This window comes from Leucopleurus acutus (assembly GCF_964270905.1).
Source record: "Leucopleurus acutus genome assembly, chromosome: 2".
Classification (NCBI taxonomy): Eukaryota; Metazoa; Chordata; class Mammalia; order Artiodactyla; family Delphinidae; genus Leucopleurus; species Leucopleurus acutus.
In genome coordinates, this window is record NC_139143.1 from 167,676,011 (window position 1) to 167,697,027 (window position 21,017).

General features: G+C 55.4%; 1 protein-coding gene across 1 annotated transcript; it reads right to left on the reverse strand.

Annotated features, from left to right (window-relative positions):
• Positions 1-471: 471 nt before the first annotated feature.
• On the reverse strand, positions 472-5,440 carry HPCA (hippocalcin; the record flags this gene model as incomplete). Its single annotated transcript, XM_082833451.1, has 3 exons — positions 472-569; positions 707-812; positions 5,063-5,440. The coding sequence occupies 3 exons, from the start codon at positions 5,438-5,440 to the stop codon at positions 472-474; spliced, it is 582 nt and encodes a 193-aa protein (XP_082689577.1).
• Between the last annotated feature and the right edge of the window lie 15,577 nt (positions 5,441-21,017).

The following is a 21,017-nucleotide window of genomic DNA, read 5'->3' on the forward strand; positions in this document are numbered from 1 at the left end:
AAACCTCTGGAATCCTTCTCTCCGCTCCAAATAAAAAGACAGGCATGAATCCCAACTCCACCAAGGCTGAGATCTACAAGGGTTGGGGTGGAGGCAGGGAAGCTTGCCCCGTGGTTGGCGGAGGGAAGTCTGGCCTCGTGGCTGGGTGTGTGCGGGGGTGGGGGAGGGGGAATGGCTGACGTTCTGATAGCTAGGTAAGGGAGGGCTGACTGAGAGGCAGACCAAGCCAGAGCCTGTGTCTTTATCATTGCCGAAGGGAGATACTGCCTCCCGGATGGGGGGTGCCAACGACTTGCTGGCTTGGGCCTTGGCGGGGGAGGGGGGCTGCAGGGTTCCTTTCTCCATAGGCCCCTCAGAGTGCAGACCCTGGGGGTGGCAATCTGACCCCCAGCCTGGACAGACACAAGGGCGAGGAAGCTGAGAGCCGGGAGAGGGCCAGTGAAGGCAGGGAGGGGAAACCTGGCTCCTCGCTCAGAACTGGGAGGCGCTGCTGGGGTCGCACTGCAGCAGACGCACGATGGACGGGTCGCTTTTGGCCCCGCGGATGAACTCCTCCAAGGACAGCTTGCCTGCGTGGTGAGGGGAACAGTGACGGAGGAGAAGACGGCAGCAAAGCGAGGGGGCTGCAGAACCGAGCCGCGGGAGAGGGAGGGGGAGTAGCTCCCGCCCCGCCCCGCCCCGTCCCGCCCCGCCCCTGCCTCCTCACCGTCGTTGTTTGTGTCCATTTGGCGGAAGATCTTCTCAGTCCTCTTTTCCGGGGTCGACTCGTCCTCCGGCATCTTCATCACGGACGAAACCATCTTGTAAATGGCCTGGGGGGCGGGTGGGGAGGAAGTGAGGGGGAGCCTGCCTGATCCCTCCACCCCCAACTTTCCAAAAACGCCCCCAGGTGCGCTGACGATCGCCGCTCCCGCCAAGGTGAGGCGGAGAGGGGGTGACGGAGGAATGGGGGAACTGGGAAGTTCTGAGACTGAGAAGGTTTCCAGACGAGGGGGCTATTGAAGAGAGCCCTGAACAAGTTCCCTTGGAGCGCTCGGTGGGAAAGGAATTGCAGGCAGAAGGATCTGCATGTACAAAGGCCCCAGAGCGGGCAGCCCTGAGTGGACGCCGAGAACTTAGAGATGGCTGAATGCAGGGGGTCAGAAGAGATGTTGGAGGACATCGGGGCCCAGATGGAGAAGGGCCTGAAACGCCCGGCCAAGGAGCTTGTGCCGGACGCCCCAGGTTCCCAGTTAAGTCCCAGGTTGAAAGAGCTGCTTCTCAGAAACTTCGGGGCTCCGGGCGGCCCTCCCTCGATGACCGACAGGGGACGCTGGGCGAAGGGGATGACACTGGGCTGCGATGCTACTGTGGCCGGCAGGGGGCGTAGAGCTGCCCTGAGAGCTGGAGGGACTGAGGCAGCTGGGTCCACAGGGGGCGGGGGATATTATGCAAATAAAGGCACGTGAGTACCTGCCCGGGGCGGGGACAGCCTCGGCTGTGCTGGGCCGAGGACGGCTGCTGCCAGATGCAAGAGCTTCGGAGGCGACTCGAAGGAGGGTTTTTGCGCTAAGCGTACACAGAGCACAAAGGACTTGGCCTGTGGGCTGGGTTCCGAAGGACCAGACCCGTCGCCTCAATCTGCCAGCTTTTTGCTACTGACACCTCCTCCAAGAAGCCTTCCTTCTCCCATCCCATAAACTTCCCTAGCCTCAGATCCGGCTTTGGCCTCCGCAGTGGTCTCTTCCGGCCTCTCTAGGGTCTGTCCCCAACGCTGCCTCTGAGACCTCTTTACAAACACAGATCTCCACCGCCACGTCCCCAGCCCAGGGGCCGCCCCCTCGTTCCCAACATACACAGGCCTCCCTCCGGGCCTGCCGTGCACCCAGCTCCTTCTGGATGCTGCCCCACGCTCCTTCTGCTGCCTCCCACTCCTCCTTGGTGCTCAGCTTCCATGGCGCATTCTTAGGGAGGCCTTCTCTGATCCAGGCTGGGTCAGGGCCCATATGCTGCCCCAGAGCCTCCTTTGGGGGCAACTCTCCGGAAGTAATTATGCATTTGTAGGATTGCTCCTCGGCCCCAGCATACAGATAAGGACCATGGACATCTAGCTAGTGCCCAGATCCACAGAATTTAGCACAGTGCCTGGAATCTGACAGGGACTCCCCTGTTTCAAAGCCACTGGCACCTCCCACTGCCCTCTGTTATCAAGTCCAAACATTTGGCCCTTGACATTCAAGGCATTTCACACTCTGGTCCCTGCTGACGTCTCCACCATCAGGCCTCCCCTAGTAGGTGATTCTGCCATAACCAAATACCCCTGTGCCTTTCAGGTCTCCCAGTGTTTACAGCCTCTGCCTGGAACAATAATACTAACTACCATTTACAGACACCCACTATGTGCAAGGTCCTTTACATACATTATTCTCACCCTTGCAATAGCCCTGAAAAGCAGGTACTGAGATCCCCATTTTCCAGATAATAAATTGAGGCTCAGAAAGGAAATTGATGGCAGACACCAGATTAGAAATTGCTCCCTCTTAGCCACTGGATAGATGCTTGTGGAGTGCTAATGACCCCTCAAAGCAGGGTATACGAAGTAAGGTGGCCTGGTTCCACTAATCACTTGTTCTGTAGCCTTGGACAAGTACTTAACCTCAGTTTCCTCATCTGTAAAATGGGGGTAATCATATCTCCCTCATTTGGACTGTCTAGAGTATTAAATGAGATACTGTGTATAGCTGGCTAGAGTAAGTGGTCAGTAAACATAATCATAGTATAACCATTACTCAACCACCACAGCCTCAGGTCTTCCCTGCCCTTCAATCCCCTGGACTCCCAGATGTCACCTTTACACCCCTGTCACCGAGCTGGTCAGTGTGGCCTGCACAATTGTCTCTCCCAGAAGAGTGGGAGCTCCAAGAGGCTGAGGTGAGGTCTCTTCCCTTCCAGTGTGCCCACCACCTGGCACAGGGCTCCATCCTGAGAAGGACTGAGCAAGTGACTTAGAGAGTGACTGCTCCCCTGTGACAGCCCTTCTCCTGGGCCTCCTAATTAATTGTCTGGAATTACTCCTCACTCGTTGTTTCAGTGGGGCCGACTTGTAATTAATCGGTCACTAGGGTTTGCAGAGTTCTGTCTGCACCGGTTGTTTGGAGCCTCTGGGTTGCTGTAAAGGAACCCAGGGCTTAGATAGCAGAGGCCAGCCAGGAAGGGGTCCCAAGGATGCCCAAAGAATGGTACTGGCTTGACCAATGCCCTGGGTTTGGAGCTTCCAGCAAGGCTGACATTTACCAGTATACACCAGGCAACCACACTTAAGTGGTAAACATGAACATCCATACAGATTAGTTGGTATCCAGCTGCTGCCCAATCCCTGAGTGATCGTCCACCACCCTGGCTACCCCAACCCTTCCACCGGAACCCCCAGAATCCCCCACTATCCATCAACTAGAGAGTTAAGGCCTGGCCCATGGGAGTCATTGATAATCATTAAGTCTTTTCCCTAGTGATAGACATAGGGAGAGCACCACATCCTAAGGCAGCCCATTCTACTCTAGCTGGAGAGAGCAGACCCAGAAGCCAAAGTCAAGAGTCCACTAGTGGCTGGATGAGTTGGGAGGGGGAGCAGACAACAGAGCTGAGGGACCAGAAGGGAAAGAATTCAGAGAGGCAGAAGGAAAGGGAGCAAGAGCCTGTACAAAGTGGCACATTCCGAGGATGCTGAAAAGGCCATTCTGGTTGGAGCACAGAATGTGCAGAGGAGAAAATAATAACTGACAATCACTAATGTTTACTGAGCGCCAGTTATATGCCAGGCCATCTACTAGAGTCTTTATCCTGCTTTACACCCACAATAGCCTTGGAAGAAGAAGGGGTTAACACCCTCACTTTATAGGTGAAGAAACAAAGGCTTAGGAAAAAAGTGAACAAGGAACTGGTAGGTAAAATAGGACCAGATCCCTGATGGACCTCAATGCTGCTGAGGGGATGGGCACTCTGGAAGGTTTCTGAGATAAAGCCAACGTACTATGCTTAAATTTGTTCTAAGAAAGGACATTCCTATCAGGTTCTTAAGTCTCCCTGTGAGATCAGCCTCACCATCCCCGTTTTACAGATGAGCAACCGAGGAGTTGAAGCCAACTCCAGAACTGGAAGTCAGACCCCTTTTAAGAGACAGCTCTGAGTGTTGACCAAGTTGAACCTGACTCCACTTAGATGCTGTGTGACCTTGGGCAAGCCACTTCACCTCTCTGAGCCTTATGGGGTTGTTGTAAGGATGCACTGAGCTCATGGGTATAAGCACCTCACAGTACTAGGCTCTTAGTGGGCTCTCAATCAATTAGTTGGAAGGTGGCTGGGTATCCAGATGGAATGTGGGTGACAGAGCCAGGTGGCCCATTCACAGGCTGTGTGATGTCGGGCAAGTGTCTTTACCTTTCTGAGCATCCGTTTCCTCATGAGTAAATGAGGATCAGTGAAACATAACTGGCCTGTACTCTGCAGAAATGTCAAGTCTTGAAAGACAAAGAAAGACTAAGGAACTGTTACAGGTTAAAGTGTTCTAAAGAGATAGGATGACTAAATGCAATGTGTGATCCTAGACCAGAGCAAAAAACGCTATAAAGAACATTATTGAGACAGTTGGCAGAATTCAATATGGTCTGTAAGTTAGATAATAGCATTGTTTCTATGTTAAATGTCCTGACTTTGATAATCCGGGGCGGGTTATGTAAGAGAATGTCCTGTTCTTAGGAAATCTGTCCTGATGTATTCAGGGTCAGAGGGTCATGTTCAGAACAACAAAACATTACATACACACACACACACGCACACACACACACACACACGATGATAAAGCAAATGTGGTAAAATGTTCATTGGTGAAGATGGGTAAAGGGTATGTGGAAGTTTTCTCAACTTTAAATTGGAAATTACTTCCTATTAAAGACTTCTTTAAATGGGTCGTAAGAATAGCACCTGCCACTGCCTACCCACAAGGGCTGTTGAGAGGGTAAAGAGGGCTAGCAGGTGCAAGCTGCTGGGCCCTGTGCCTGCCATTCTGAGGGGCCCAGGGGCCCACCTGCACGATCTCCAGCATCTCCTCACGGCTGATATAGCCGTTGCCATCCAGGTCGTACATGCTGAAGGCCCACATGAGCTTCTGCTCCAGGCGGCCACGTGAGGTCACACTCAGCGCGATGATGAACTCCCGGAAGTCGATGGTGCCATCGCTGTTGGTGTCAAAGGTGCGGAAGACATGCTCCGCGAACTTGGAGGCGTCACCGTAGGGGAAGAAGTTGGCGTAGATCTTCTTGAACTCATCCACGTTGAGGATGCCCGTGGGGCAGTCCTTGAGGAAGCCCTTGTACCACTCCTGCAGCTCCAGCTCTGAGAACTCTGTATTCTCCCGCAGGTCCTGCAGCATCTCGGGCCGCAGCTTGCTGTTCTGCTTGCCCATGGCCACCGAGCCAAGTCCCACCTGGGTCCCCGAGGGGGTCAAGGGACAAAGAGGAGTGGTCAGGCACTCCTGGCCCCTTGACAACACTCCAGACACCGGCCACTCCAGCCTCTCTTTTGACCCAGTGAGAGAGAGGAGCTGGCCCAAGATCACACAGCTTACATATACCCAGGCACCCTGCCACTGTGTCAGCTCCACACCATTTCCCCAGACCTTCTACTTCCCCAGGGAACAGACCTGGAGACAGAGGAAGAGAAGGGGGCTCACCTTTACTGAGGCCCTTCTCAGTGCCAGCCACTGAGCCTTCCCAGGGTACACCATTTCACCCTCACAAAGTGAAGCCTGAGAATTAGCCCATTTTACAGATGAAAAGGTAGGCTCAAGGAACTGAGGTGACCTGCTTCAGGTCACATAGCCATGAAGTGACAGGGCTAACTCCCAGAGTTGCCAAGGGAAGTGCAGAAAGGCCCTCTGGCCTTCCTCCCTCCTACCCCCTGCCCCCTTACTGCCTCACATACACCTGCTCACACAAAATACACCTGCAATCCAAACACTGACCTGTTCTCCCTCCCACCATGTGTGCTTGACAAGAGGCAGAATAAGGTAGGTGTTAGCCTGGGCTCCAGAGCCAGATCACATGGGTTTGAATCCAAGCTCTGCTTCTTACCAGCTATGTGACCTTGGGCAAGTTCCTTAAACTCTCTCTGCCTCATCTGTAAAGTGGGGGTAATAATACCTACCTCATTATTGTTGTGAGGATTAAATTAGTTAATACATATGAAGCACTTAGAAAGATGCCTGCACATATAAGTGCTACCTAAGTGTTAAACAAATTTAAAAGATTTACATGTGTCCAGATGCCAACAGTAAACAAGTGAATACATACTGACACATGTTATGCTACACAGCTCACCAAAGCCACACATGGATCCCATGCCACTCACATACCAGCACACACCCACCCAGGGTCACTGTGCCTCCACACACGACAACATTCCCTCTGTTCCACAACTCACATGTACTGACACAGCACCGTGCACGCACAACTCCCATACCCTGTGCATCGAGACACACCAGCCCACAACCCCACATGTCTCACACATGCCATCACAAGCCAGCTCCCATGCCTACACCTCTCACATGGCCAGCTGCACGTGGGACCCTCAGACACCTTTGCCATCTTTCTTTCTTTACCCAGGGGTGCTGCCAGATGCCAGGAGAGGGAGCTGCAGCCCTTCTCAGGCTTATGACAGCCCCCTCTTCCAGGGAGACCTCTAGCCAGTCAACCCTCCCCCAACACTTACCTTTCATCTAGTTCAGAAAGGTCCCCTCAGTGCAGGAGGCTAGACTGTGGAGGGCTGAGGGGAAGGTATTGGAAAGGAGACAGCCAGGCGGTTCTGGACAGGGATGTAGGGATGTGTGTAGGTGAATCTCCTCCCAGCTTTGAGACAGAGTGAGGGGGTTATTCCTTGTGTGTGCATGTGCACATGTGGGTGAGCGTGTGTAAGTGCATGTGCTCATGTATGCGTGTGTGTCCCTGGCTTCTGCCTTGCATTTGTCTCCCCATGTATTTCAATTTATATCTGTGCATGTGCATATATGTGCGTGTGACTAGGTATGCACCCATTACAGTGTGAGGGGCATGTACCTGTGTGGCCATTTGGGGGACCTGTGTGTGTCCTCAGCAGTGTGTCACATGCATGTTTCTGTAAGTTGGTTCCCTTCCTTTCTAAATCAACCTTTTTTGCCCCAGGCTGAGGATCCACTGAACAAGTGTGTGGGAGGGCACTGAGGAAATGCCTGGAGCCGGGGTGGCCGAATGTGTCCCTTAGTCCCCTCCTCAAGGTCCAAGGAACTGGGTCATCTGGGCGGAGGCAGAGAGACGCGCTGGGCAGGAAAGATCTTCTAGTGCCCCCTCCCCCCTGCCACCCTCTGAGTCCGTCCCCCTGCCCCCAGTTGGAAGAACTGGAAACGAGGGCGGTAATAGATTCTGCTGTCTCCGCGAAGACCCCGTCCCCAAAATGGGAAGGACGTAAGCTCGGTCTGAGAAACCCGCCTCGGGGACCCTCTCCAGTCCTCTCCCCAGCTCTCGCCCTGGCCCCCGCCTCAACCCTTTCAGCACTCGGGGAGCGCCAGGCGCGTGGCCCTTCCTGGAGGGGGCGTCCGGAGGCGGCCGGAACGCGACTCCCCAGGCTGGCCACTCGGCGGTCAGGACCCTGGAGAGCGCCAGGCGTTTCCCGGCGGGAGCCCCACTCCCTGAGTCCCCGGAGGGAAAATTCCTGGGAGGCCCGGGAGCGGCGGGGCTGGGGAGCCCTGGACGTGGCCCCCTACCTCCGGGATGCCCCTTCCTCGCACCCCCTGGCCCCGGCCGAGCAGCCCCCACTCACCCAGCGACGCGGAGACACCGACTGCGCAGGGAAGGCGGCGCTGCTGCAGCGCGCGGCGGCAGAGGCGGCCGGAGGGGCGGGCGGGGGGCGGGGGGCGGGACTGCGAGGGAGACGCCCCGCAGCGTTAGCCCGGTGCCCCTCCTCTGGGGGGGGTCCCCGTTCCTCCCTCTGCCCTAGAGCCCTGATAGTGCGTGGAGCAAAGGGTTAGGTTCCGCCCCCGCCCCTGCCCGGGAGAGGGAAGGGGACGCCCTCACCTCTCCGGCCCCCATCCCGAGGGAGCACCCCGCCTGGGGAGGAAGGCAGAGGTCCCCATCTCCTCAACCTCTCGACTCAGGTAGCCCGAATACGGTGGACGGTGGGGATAGTCAGTGCCCAGACACCTCTTTCCTACGCCGGGGACAACCCCCGACAGCTCCACCCGCCTGCCTCCCCCATCCCTACCTGGGCTTGGAGCCGCAAGTCACAAAGAGGGCGGAAATCGGATCCTGGGCGCCTCGATACGTACCCTCCCTGCACCTGCGCCTCAACTCCGGATCTAACTGAGCTCTTCAGAGAGGGGGCAGCGCCCACTCCTCCAGTCCCTGAGGTCTTGGGGGGCAGACACGCCCCCTACCCCGCCTCTGCCTTAGAGAGCCCCACCCCCTTTTCCCACCCGCCACACTGGGTCTCGTGCCCAGGACCTCTCTCAGAATGAATTCCACCTCTTAACGTGGATCTAAATTGCTCTTCCCATTCCCCCCCACTCCAGTCAAGAAGCCCTCTCCCTCCCTCCCCAGCCTCCCCAGTGCCTGTACTGGATTGCGATAAGTGAGGGCTGGAGAGCATCTCCACCTGGGGCGTTCTGAGGTGTGTAAGCCCCCTGCCTGCAGACAGGACAGCCCCTTTCCAGAGTCGCTGAACTCTATCAAAGCTTCTCCTGCCGGGATGGGGGCTGCATCCTCCTTCCCACAGCCTCAGCAACAATCCCGACCTCTGGGCTCGAATTTTGCTCTTTCTGTATTTCCGGGGGGGGGGGGTGCTGTTGATCCTTATTGTCCCCACTTCACAGATGAGAAAACTGAGGTTCAGAGGGGTTAAATGATTTTTCCAATGTCTGACAGCGAGCGAGAGGACTTGGACTTGAACCCATGTGTCCTCATCCATTCATTGCACAAACGTTTATCAAGCATTAGTTCTGTGCCCAGCACTGTTCTAGGCAGTGGGGTTACAGGAGTGGACAGTAAGGCATGAATATAATATACAAGTCAGTTCTGTAGTGTATTAGATAAGTGTTTTGGGAAAAGTTGAGATCAGTGTGCAGAGGTTGGGATAGTGGCAGTGCTTAGGACCATGCCAAGGACTTTAGATTTTATTCCAGGTGAGATGGGAAGCTCTTGGGGCTTTGAGCAGACTGGAAGCTTACTCAGATATTCTGTCCTCAACTGACTTTGAGGAGCGGGGTCCAGGATGGGATCGGGGGCCCCCTCAGAATAAGAGATGACCAGGGTGGCAGAGATGGGTCTGGTTTCTGGACCTACTTTGAAGGTGTCAGTTCTGTCAGCTCCTCCCACTTCCTTGGCAGCAGCTAGGACCCTCATGACTCCCTAGGGCTCAGATCTCCAGGTTCTCAGACCAAGCCTCTCAGGTAGTCCAAATCTAGCCTAAGTCTCTCCTGCTAGAGGACAAGCGGGGAGTCTCAACTGGAGGAACTGGGGAGCCAGGCCGTTGTGGGTGAGGGCAGCTGGACGCTCCAGAACATTAGTTCCTCTCTGTACCTTGGCTCTGGTGTTGGGACCCCCAGGGAGGCGCCAGACGTGTGTGGGTGGTTCCCAGCTGCCTCCTGCGAGAGGACCTGGGGGTGGGGAGAGACTTGCCGCTCAGGCCCCTTGAGTGACAAGCTCCCGCCCCTCTCCCCCCAGGTCTGGAAGGCCTGCTCGGCTTGGGGCTGGGAGAGGGACCTGCCCTTGGGTCCTCCTCACCCTCCTCCTCTTTCCTCTACACTCTGCCAGCAGCCTGAGAATCTTCCCAGCCAGATCTGGATCCTCCTCTCCATCCTTGTGGGGTCTCAGTTTTCCCTCGCTGGGGACTGCTCAGCCACTCTGCTTCCTCCTGCTTCCCCCCTCCCCCGCCAGCTTCACCTCCTGTGGGCGGACTCCTTGGTTCAGCCTCAGGGGAGCCTTCTTCCCCCACCCCACTGTTCTTCTTCTCTGTGCGAGTGACTCTGATGCCCTGCCCTCAGGACCCCCAGTCTGCATTTCTGTCTCCCCAATAGATGGGGCTTCTGAAGACAAGGCTATGTCTTATCCTCACCCTGGGTACCCCACATCCCTTTGACTTTCCATACCTCAGATGAGGAGCGTGGATGGCGGGGACAGGGCAGAGTTTTGGCTCTGGGAGCTCTGCTGATTACTTCCCATCAGCCACCTCTCCTCTCCTGGGGGCCTAAGAAGTACTGGGAGCCACCCTGAGCCAAAGGGGAAGGCTTGGGCTTCCCCATACTGTACCCCAAGGCCATTGGCCCACGAGGTATAGCCCAGAAAAGGGGGGCAGAGGGCAGTTGTCAGGAGGCCTGGGTCCCTCACTTTGAACGACCTGGAGCAAGTCTCTTCCCCTTTGTGAGGAGAAAGGTTAGACAGGTGACCTAGGTGCTCTGACATCCCCTATCAAAAACCCTAACCAGAGCACAGACAAGACAGGCCTCACTTACTGCCTCACTGGCCCCTGGGGGAGTGTGGGGACGTGAGTTTTACATAGATGAGATCCCAGTGGCCCCGGAGCCCTGCAGATTTGGATTCTGTGAAGGCCTGTTGCAGGGGTGGAGGTGAGGGGTGCCCTTGCTGATGATACTCAGCGCCCCCCCCCCCCCCCGCAACCCAGACTGAGGCATGTCTAGGAGGGAGAGAAATGCAGAAGCGAGTTATTGGGAGAATCAAGCGAGGGATGAGTGGAGAGGGGACGGCATAGCTCTTGAGCACCTACTGTGTGCAGAGTGCGTTGCCTATGTCACCTCCTTTGATCCAAACTAATCCTGAGGAGGCAGTAATGTGAATGCCATTTTACAGATGTAAAGACTGAGGCCCAGAGAAGTGAAGTCACCTGTCTGAGGTAATACAGCAAGAGAGTGACAGAGCCAGAATTTGAACCCAGTTCCATGTGACTCAGGAGCCCAGGCCCCTCTCTGGAACCTCTCAGTGAGGTAGGTGGACGTAGCCCCTCCCCATCCCCCTCAGAGGCACAGCCCCCAGCCTCCCTCTTAGGTCCCAAATGGTTTGGAAAATCCTGATGGGAGCAGATGGTGGGGACAGATGGAGGGAAAAGCATCTCAGGGCTGAATTACACAAACAAACATTGATAAAGTGATTAAAACCTCAAGCCACCCCTTTCCAAAGGGCCCTGCCCACCCCAGCCTGGAGCACAATGGACCCAGAGGTGGAGACCTGGGGGTCTCTGAATGCCCAGCGTCTTAGCCCAACTGATCCCAGCTTCTGCTCACCTCCCTCACTGCCGGGGACCACCCCCGGACCAGAGCCCAGGGCGGCAGAGCTGCCAGGAGCACAGCCGGGAGGGGGAGGGGGTGGGCCTGGCTGTTCCCGAGGGAGCTGGGCTGAGAGGAACAGAAAGAGGGGAGGGTGGGGAGGGTGGGTAAGTCCTGGGAGCTGGGAACGCAGACCTGAAGTCAGTGGCGGGCATGGGCGTGTTGCGGTGGGGCTGGCATCCCTCAGAGCAAGCCTCACTTTACAGATGGGGCTCAGCTCCCACTGAGCAGGGCCGAACCCTGTCCCACCACCCACCCCCATGGTGGAGGGGGGCAAGGCCCTTCGCTTGCAGAAGGTCTGGTCGGTTTCGCCATCTGTAAAATGGAAACTATAATATTAGCACCTCCCTGGAAGGGGCTTGTGAGGATTAAGGGAGATGGAGCCTGTAAAGTTCAGGGCCCTGGGCACTCCAGGCTGCTAATAGGGCCTCCCTACTGTAGGAGGGTCAGGAAGGCCGGGGCTGGTTGGACAGTGTCCCTCTCCAGAGCAGCAGTCGGGGCTTGCAGATCCCGCCGCAAGAGCCCCTGAGGCTGCCGGGCTCTGTAGCAGCGGGATCCTCCTGGGTGAAAGCAGCTGAAGGGCACCACCTCCCTCCCGAGTAAAAGCAGCTGATGACTCTGCCCAGCCCAGAATCCAGGACCCCCAGGGAGAGAGACAGGGGCGTGCCTTTGCCGGTCCCTCACTATGAAGGAACGGCCTGTGGAGGGCAATAGACCCAGGCTCAGACCTTGATGTGGCCCCTTCCCAGACTTGGGAAAGTTGGCAACAACAACCCCTCTGACCCTCTGGCTCCTTCTCTGCAAAACTTGCATTTCCAGCTGCTTTCTGGACTTGCTCCCACAAACCCACAGACACCTCAGACTCAAGCCAGTCAGTATCCAAGTCATCACCTTCCACCACAGCCTGCCCTGTGCCTGGGTCCCCCTCCATCACCAAACAGGCCCGAGATCCACCATCCAGGAGCCCTCCCTTCTCCTCATCCCCACACCTGCTTCCTTTCCAAGTCAGCCTGTCTCCTGGGTACATCTCTCGGGCCTGACCTCCGCTCTCCTTGCCGCCTCCCCTTCCCCACGTCCTCATCGGATTGGCCCTGTGTGACGGTTCCGGTTCTTTTACAGCGCCTGCCTTCAGTTTCTCTAAATCCAATCCCCTTCCTCCCTGCTTAATAACCTTCCATGGCTCTCCACTGCCTACCAAAGTAAGTGGACATTCCAGGCTCTCCATGACAGACCCCAACCCTAGCTTCCCATCTCAGCTCTTCCCGTCCACCTTCCTTCAACAACTCCCCACCAGCCAGCAATCCTCTACCAGACTGCTGGGATCTCCTACACCAAGAGAAGAGATCCAGAGTAAAGGCTGGGGAAAGGGGGCTCCCCGCTCCCCGACCCCCATAACGCTGCATATGGGTTTTAACCTAGTTGGGGGTGGGGTGAAGTGAAGCAGGCAGCTGGGATCACATACCAGCCAACCCTTGTCTGCACAATAATCCCTCTGCTGGTTAAAGCAACTCCTAGCTGGAAGGGCCTCCGGCTCAGCCAGGGAGAAACAGTCACTTGCTTGAGGTCACCCTGCCAGGGCACCCTTTTGTCCCCTCCCCAAGTCATAAGTGACCCCTTCTGTGGCAGCTTTCCTGACAGATAAGCATTCAGGTCTTTCTCACTCATTTCCATTGCTGGTTCGCTTCTCCTGGTCCATCTCTGACTGTCTGAAATTTGTTGCTGGGTTCACAGCAAATAGAATGGTCACTCTTGGAAGTGGAATTAAGGGCAAGAGGCTGAGTGTTCACTTGTGACTTCATAAGCAATTCTGCCTGGATGTATTACAACCTGCATGCAGGACATTTGAGACTTGAGTCAAAATCTAAAGAGTCAAGATTTCTTTTTTTAATTAATTAATTATTTTTTCAAAAAGTTTTGGCTGTGCCGCATGGCATGTGAGATCTCAGTTCCCCAGCCAGGGATCGAACCCGGGACCCCTGCTTTGGAGGTGAGGAATCCTAACCACTGGATCACCAGGGAAGTCCCAAGAGTCAAGATTTTTAAAAGATGGTTCTTCCTCCACTGGGATCTGCTTCCCAGAAGTCTTCCAGAAGCCCAGCTCTGCCCTAGGGGGTTGCCCAGGCTGAAGACTGCACCCAGCACCCGTGGCCAGTGTGACTCTCCTCCCAGCAGACCTGACCCCACCACTGGCCAGCTTTGTCCTCCTGGAGCCCCGGTTCTACTACTGGGAAAAGCTTCCCTCCCAGAGTTGCTGTGAGCAGCCCATGAGACACTGGGAGGGTCGTGCACGTGAAGGAGGCTACTCTGTGACACTCCAGGGCTCTGGGGTCTACACTCATACAGCCTTGGGGGCAGGGCCCCAGCGAGAGGAAAGGTAACATTCCAGCTCAAGGATTCCGCTGGCACCTGCGATTATCCCCATTTTATAGAAGAGGAAACAGGCACAAGAGATCGAGTTCCCTGCCTGAGCCTGTGCATGGGGTTAGAGCCAGATTCAAGATGGGACCCGGCTCCATGTCCTGAGCTCTTTCCAGTGGGCTGGGATGCCTTAGAGAAGTGAGAACTTCCTAGAGGATTCAGAGGGGCGCAGAGTCCCAGAACCCAACCCCCAGAGGCTGAGGTTGCCACATCCCAAGGCCCTCATGCTCTGGATCTGTCTTTCGTGCTGGGAAGACTGGGTCAGCTCTCGTTTCTGGCACCTTAGGCTCTTCCCGAAGCTGGGGATTGCCTCTTTGTTTCCATAGTAACAGCGAACAGGGGGGCCTCCTGAATCAGTGCAGGGATACCGCACAGGTACTGGCAGGTATGCATGTGCCCTGGGAATCCCTGGGATGGACAGCCTGAGGTACACGCATGCATACCCACGGACACCCTTGCACATGCATGCACACCCAGTGCATGTGTGTGCACACCCACTCCCCCTTGCACATGAAGGCACATGTACACTGTGCCCACTAGCCGAGAAGTGGGTCAGGACATCACCCTGCCTGACACGATCCACTCTCACAGCCACCCTGGCCCACTCAGGCAGGGGGAGGGTTTTGGGGAAATGAATGACTTCCGTTTTATAATAATACATCTATAGATACTTACTATGTGCCCAGTACTGCATTTTCCTTTTCACATATAACATCTCCTATACTCCCCACACCACTCTGAGAGAGGTGCCTGGTGAGGAAACAGCCTCAGAGAGGTAGAGTGATTTGCCTGAGGTCACACAGTAGCCAAGATTTGAGCCGAGGACTGTTTGGCTCCTGCCCTCCGCAACAGATCCCTTGGTGCCAGACACAAGAGCACTCACCCCGGGACCCACAAATACAGATGGGGGTGCCTGACAGCAGGTAGAGCCAGAGCTGAGGCCTCCCAGCTAGGATGCCAGGGTTCCTGGACTTGTGGCTCTGGGCACTGGGTTCCCTCTCTGGCTTCCAGCCATTCTTGAGACTGAGGAGTGAAGGGAAGCCCAGAGGACCGCGAGGGCTTTCCCTCCACTGATTTCTCCCAGTCAGCAGAAAAGGAACTTTGAACAGCCAGAGAAAGACCCACTGGGAATCTCCTGCTGGTAAAGCCACCTGGGTTCACTTGTGAGCTCCCTGCCCTTCCTCCGGAGACAGAAATCCAGCTGCCAGGGTCCTGGCTTCTCGACCTCTCGGGCCTCTCAGGCAAAACTTGGGGAAATGAGGGGGCCTGAGGCTGGAGGCTGGGCCAACTGAATCATCCTGAATAGGAAGCTGGGAGGTGGGCTGTCTTGCAGGAGGCAGCTTTCAGCAAAAAGATGATGTGACAGTGAAAATGGGCTGCTGGGGAGGGAGTGAGCTCCCTGTCACTGGAGGCATCCCAAGTTGGTAGGCACTGGATGCTCCCCGTTTAGGAAATTCAAGATAACCAGTGACGGAGTGCTGCATCGTTCTCCTCATCACTGCCGTCATAGCACCACTGATTAGATACCCTTTGTGTCAGGCACTTTAAGATACAACTGCCACCAGTGCTAATAAAAATAGCAGCTCCTGTGTACTCAGCCCTTTTGCGCTTGATCATCATTGACTCCTCACAGAACCCTGTGAGGCAGGCACTATCGTTAGGCCCATTTATGGATGAGAAAACTGAGGCTCAGAGAGGCACGGCAGCAAGATTCAGACTCTGCCTGGCTGCTGCGTCTGTGATCTGCTCACCTGGGAGTTGGCTCCTGGCACCCAGGCAGAGGGACCAAAGCGGGAGGCAGGGCGGCCTCCCCAGCTAGGGCTCTGGGTCCCCCCAGTCCCAGAGCCTTTCCTGTTCTGGGCAGCACTATGGCCCATGTGGGCGCCCTCTGCTGGCCATGCTCTGGTTCTGCAGAGCCATGTTGTTTTCAGGCTGAGGGAGACCCTGGGATGTGCGAGGTGGGTGGGCTCTTGAACCTAGACCCTCACATTAGATGGTGGTACCTGAGGTCACCCACCCAGTCAGGGGCTGAGCTAAGGTTTGAACCTAAGCGTTGTCTGATTCTCAGCCTCCCGTCCTTCCACCCCTCCCTGGTGGGGAAGGAGTTTTACTCCAGCAGCCTTCGCATCCTCCACCCCCTCCCTGCATATGGACCCCCTAAAACAGAGCCTCTAGCCCCACTGCTCCTGAGGGATCTTAGTGACTGTGGTTTGTAGCTGAGAATCTGTCTCCAAAGGCAAATTTGGGGTCCACGATTTGAGGTAATTTGAGGCATAGAGATGCTACTGACTAGCTGTGTGACATTGGGCAAGATTCTCAACCTCTCTGAGCACGGTCAGATGGGAGTCAGTTCCTTTGTAGACTCTGAAGAACTGAAGAAATTGGAGGAGGTCTCTTTTACCCATTTAGAAGGCCTTTACTCAGACCTCTCCTCTACCTCTTCCCTCCTCCCCTCCTTTCCCCCCTCCTCCTCCCTCCCCCCCTTCTTTCTCTCTTGCTCCTCTTCTCCACTCCCCACTATCTCTTCCACCACTCTGTGGTGTGGATATTATCTTTCTTTTCAAGAGGAGGCATTTGAGGCTCAGAGAGGTGGAGTAACTGGCCCAGCGACACCTAGCCAGGTGTTTTGGCTTAGAATCCAGACTTTGGTGAGCTGACCCCTCCCCTGTTCCCTCTTCACCTCCTCTCTCCTCACTCATCACATCTCATCCATCAGCTCCTCCTACAAAACTTTCCCCAAACCCTCCATCAACTTCTCTCCTTGTCCCTTGCCACTACCCAGGCCAAGGCCCATCTTTTCTGGGCTGGTGACTGCAGCAGCCTCCTTGCTTCCTCACAGGTCACTCGGCCTGGTTTTCTGCAGTCTGGCTTACACACTGGAGCAGGTGAAGTGACCCTTTTAAAATGTAAATCAGATCATATCACATCTCTTTTTGAAAGTTTCCACTGCAAGTGGAATAAATCTAAGTTCCATTCCACTCCCTCAGGCCCTGTGCTGTTGATCCTAGTCACCTTTATTTCCTCTTTCTTCCCCATGAAGCCCCAGTCTCACTGGCTTCTTTAAGTTTCCTGACCATGCCAAGCCTGCTTCTGCTCCAGGACCTTTGCACTTGCGGCTCCTGTGGCTGGAGCACCCTTCCTGAGATGTGTGTTGTGCCTGCCCCCCTTTCCTTCTTAGTTCAGATGTCGCCCCCTCAGACCACACTACCTAACATTTTCCCACTCAGCCATTCTCAACCATATTCCCCCATTTTTGCCAAAGCCATGTGAGTCTCCGAAGATATTGTACTGTCGTTAGCTCCCTTGTTTCTTGCCCATCTCTCCCACTGGAACATGAGATCCATAGGGGAGGGACCTTGTCATCCTGTCCACAGCTGTGTCCCCAGGACCTAGCATAGGACCTGGCAGTTAGTAGATGCTCAACATGTGTTTGTTGAATGCAGAAAGCCCTCCGCAGCCCTGACTTCTTTTGCAAGCTCAGAGCAGTCTTTCAAATCCAATCCTATTTTTCCTGCTCCCACTGTCACAGCCCAGAGCTTGTAGCAACCCCTCCCATCCCTCCCTGCCACCCTACTCTGCCTCCCTTCCTTCTCCTCCACATAGACAATATGCTCTCCCAGGCCTCAGGCCAATGATTCCTTTTTCCCTCTGTCCTTTTTGCCTCATTTGACTAATTCCCACCTGACTGTCAATACTAATTAACTCAGGTGTCACCTCCTCCCAGAAGCCTTCCCTGCTTTCCTTTTAAGTTAATACTCTCTCCTGGCCCCTGAAGATCCTTGGTCCCTCCTGGTCCATAAGGCAGTCCTCTCCTTGTATATTAAGAATATCTCTCTCCTTAAGGAGCTCCTCAAGAACTTGGACCAATCTGGTTCATCACGATGTCTTTGGCACCCAGCCCAGACTGCCTGGCACAGGCATTCAAGAAACATTGATCTGGGCTGGCCTCATCATTGCTGTGATGGGGACTTTGGGGGATTAGACCAGACCAGTGTCTCCCAGCTGTATGACCCATGGCAAACTACTTCCTCTCTTTAAGACTCAGTTTCCTCATCCGTAAAATGAGTATAACATTCCCAACTTCTTAGGGTTGTGAGGATTCAAGAGAAACTTCTCTAGTGTATGTAGTGCTCTGGCACGTGGAAACTGTTAGGTGAGTGGTGGGTCCCTTTTCCAGTATGGACTTGGGCCTGGGCTTAGCAACTGCCTCTGGGAGCAGCCAGCCCCCTCAAGCCCTTTAGGGGAGGAAAATGTCTATCCTCTAGTGAGCCCTGGGCCCAGGACCTCTGAGGAGCCCTCAGAGCTGAAGGGAAGATATAGGCAGACTGGATCAAGCCCTGAACTTGAAGCCGCATCACTGAATTTAAGACATGGCTCCATAATTCACTGGCTGTGTTACCCAGTGTGAGTCCTCACACCTCTCTGAGCTTCAGCTTCCTGATCTGGAACAGGAGCTAATAACACTTATCAGCCAAAGACTCAAAATAACATGGACAAAAAGCCAAGTCTGGGTAGGCGCTTGATTACTGGTCCTCAAAGCAATCTCCTTCCCTTCTCCTAATTCTTCCTGTGATTTGGGGTTTGTGTATCTAGGGGACCCCCTAGACAGGGCCATGACCATTCTAGGTGGCAAAGAGGAGCCTCCCCATTCTAAATGCTAACCTGCAGCCTGGGTTAGGGGCTGGGACTCTGGACAGCTCTGGACACTCAGGAGGCTCCAAATGCTGGTGACCTCACCAGGTGCCAATGTGTAAGTGGCCAGTCAGCCCCCTAGGAGCCCCCCGTTCATGCATTTAATCATTCTTCCACTGCAGTATTTCCAGAAGGTTGCACAGAGCCTGGTACATAATAGGTCTCAATAAATATATGTTGTAAGAACAAGTTTTTATGTTCAGCACACACTTATTGTCTACTGCTCTTAGCCCTGTGCTGAGAGATGGTGTACAGATGGTGCACACAAAGGAACTGGTCCTGACAGCTCTCTCCCGAGATCACCCAGGGGGGCTCTAAATCCTCCCAGCTCTTCCCACTCCAGACCCAGCTTCCACTGGTTGCCAAGCTCCAGGCATCAGGACTTTTCCCAGAATCGAGGTAATGCCCAAGCACCCCATGCATCATGGGGCCTGGGAAGGCTGCACGCCTGCAGCCACAACTCTCCAAATCCTCTCTGTCTTTCATGCCCCGTCCTCCAGCCACGCTTCCCCATCCCTCTAAAAGCCTCAGACACAGCCATCTCCGCCCACCCAGTGCCCTACATCTACCTGGGGTTATACCCAACGTGGCCAGCGGGTGGCGCTGAGACTCCCCTTTCCCCAGCGCTGGACTGGACTCCACACCCCACCAGGACCCTGTCCCTCCCTCATTTTCTCCCCAGCACGGACAGGAGCGGACTCTGTGACCTCTAACTGACCCCTCTCTTTCCTGCTGGCTCCTGCGATGAAGCCTGAGGAGACTCCAGTTGCTCCTGCAGGCCCCGGGTTGTCTTTTCCTGCCTGGTGGGTGAGGGGGGGTCCCCAGGGGCCAAGCTGCAGCTGGTGGGGCGGGGCTGGGCGGGGTGAGGCTGAAAGCAGCTGCCGGGTGAGAGAAAGAAAAAGAGAGAGAAGAGAAGAAGGAGCGGGAGGGAGAGGTGCTCTGGTTCCCTGGCTCCTATCCCAAGCAGGTGGAGGTCCCAGCTGAGGCTCGCCCCAGGATAAGGTATGTGGCTGAGGAAGCAGAAGGGGCCAGAACCTAACCCGCTGGCCCCTCAGTACCCCTAGGCCTGCTCTGCTGCTCAGCAAGGACCCCTGAGCCTCCTCCCATCTCACCCCTCCGAAGGTGACCAAATAGAGACTTGGGGGGCAGTACAGGAGTCGAGGGGTGGGCATTAGGAGGCAAAGGCTCTATTGCTGCTCCGGACTCGATACGTGAATTTGCACCAAGCTCTTCCCGTCTCTGAACCTCAGTTTCTTAATCTAAAATGGAGGCAGAGGCCGGGGGCTCTTGAAGATGTTTTGTGGGATAACTTTGCAAGGTGTCCCTTTTTCAAAAAGAATTCGTTCTTTCAGGGGCTTCTGAAGACCAGAAGGCTTTTTTTTTTTTTTTTTTTTTTGCGGTACGCGGGCCTCTCACTGTTGGCGGCCTCTCCCGTTGCGGAGCACGGGACGCGCAGGCTCCGGACGCGCAGGCTCAGCGGCCATGGCTCACGGGCTTAGCCGCTCCGCGGCATGTGGGATCTTCCCGGACCGGGGCACGAACCCATGTCCCCTGCATCGGCAGGCGGACTCCCAACCACTGCGCAACCAGGGAAGCCCCAGAAGGCTTTTAAGACCCAAAGGGATGCGCCCCTAGTGGTGGAATTTCAGGTAGTGCAGGGAGGGGGTCATTTAGAAAGATGGGTGGTCCCTCCATGTCAGGGGCCCTGAGGCCCTGGTCTGTGCCTCTCTCCTCAACCTAGTTTCCCTGACTGGGACTCATGGTGGAGAGTGACACAGGGTGGTGGGTGGGAGCTTCCCCAGGTGTCTGGTGTTCCAGAGGTCCTCTCATTAGGGAGAGGGTGGTGGGCGCAGGGTGAGGGTATTTCTCTGCCACTCCAAGATCAGAAAAAGAGTGGATTAGGCAGCAGGGTGTGTGGCACCAAGGTAGGGACAGTGGTAGGCTTATGGATGTCCCCAGGGTAATGCGGGAGGGGTCACCCGAGCCCTTTTTGAATTGTGGCTGCTGGCCACGTCTCCAAAGTCCCCTGCACTTCAGAGTCATTAGCTCATTCACTGCTCACATCCTTCAACCAGTCCAGAAGGGTGGGGGCAGGGGGGCTGGAGCCATTCCTCCCTCACCCTACTCTTGGGAAGAGATTGTTCCAGATTGTTCTCTGGCTGGGGAGAAGCTGGCACGGGCAAGTTCTAGGATCTCAGGGATCCCAAGGTGGGAGACAGTCCAGTCAAGCACATGATGGGGAGTCAGATCAGCCTGTGTTCAAATCCTGGCTCTGCTGTGGGTCCTTGGGGGAGTCAAGTAACCTCTCCTAGCTGCAGTCTCCTCCTGTGGAAAATGCGGACAACAGAGCGGGCCCTTACAGGGTTGCAGTGAGAAGCAGTCGACATGATGCAAGTAAAGCCCCCAGCGCGCAGCTGGCACCTATGAGATACTGTTGCTCTCATTATGGAGGGAAAAATGGAGGTCAAGAAGGGCAGGACTGGCCTGGGGTCACAGGGTTAGGCCCTCCAGTGAGTCAGAGCACCCTCTTCTCAGCCCCATGGCAAACGCTGAGCACCTACTGTCT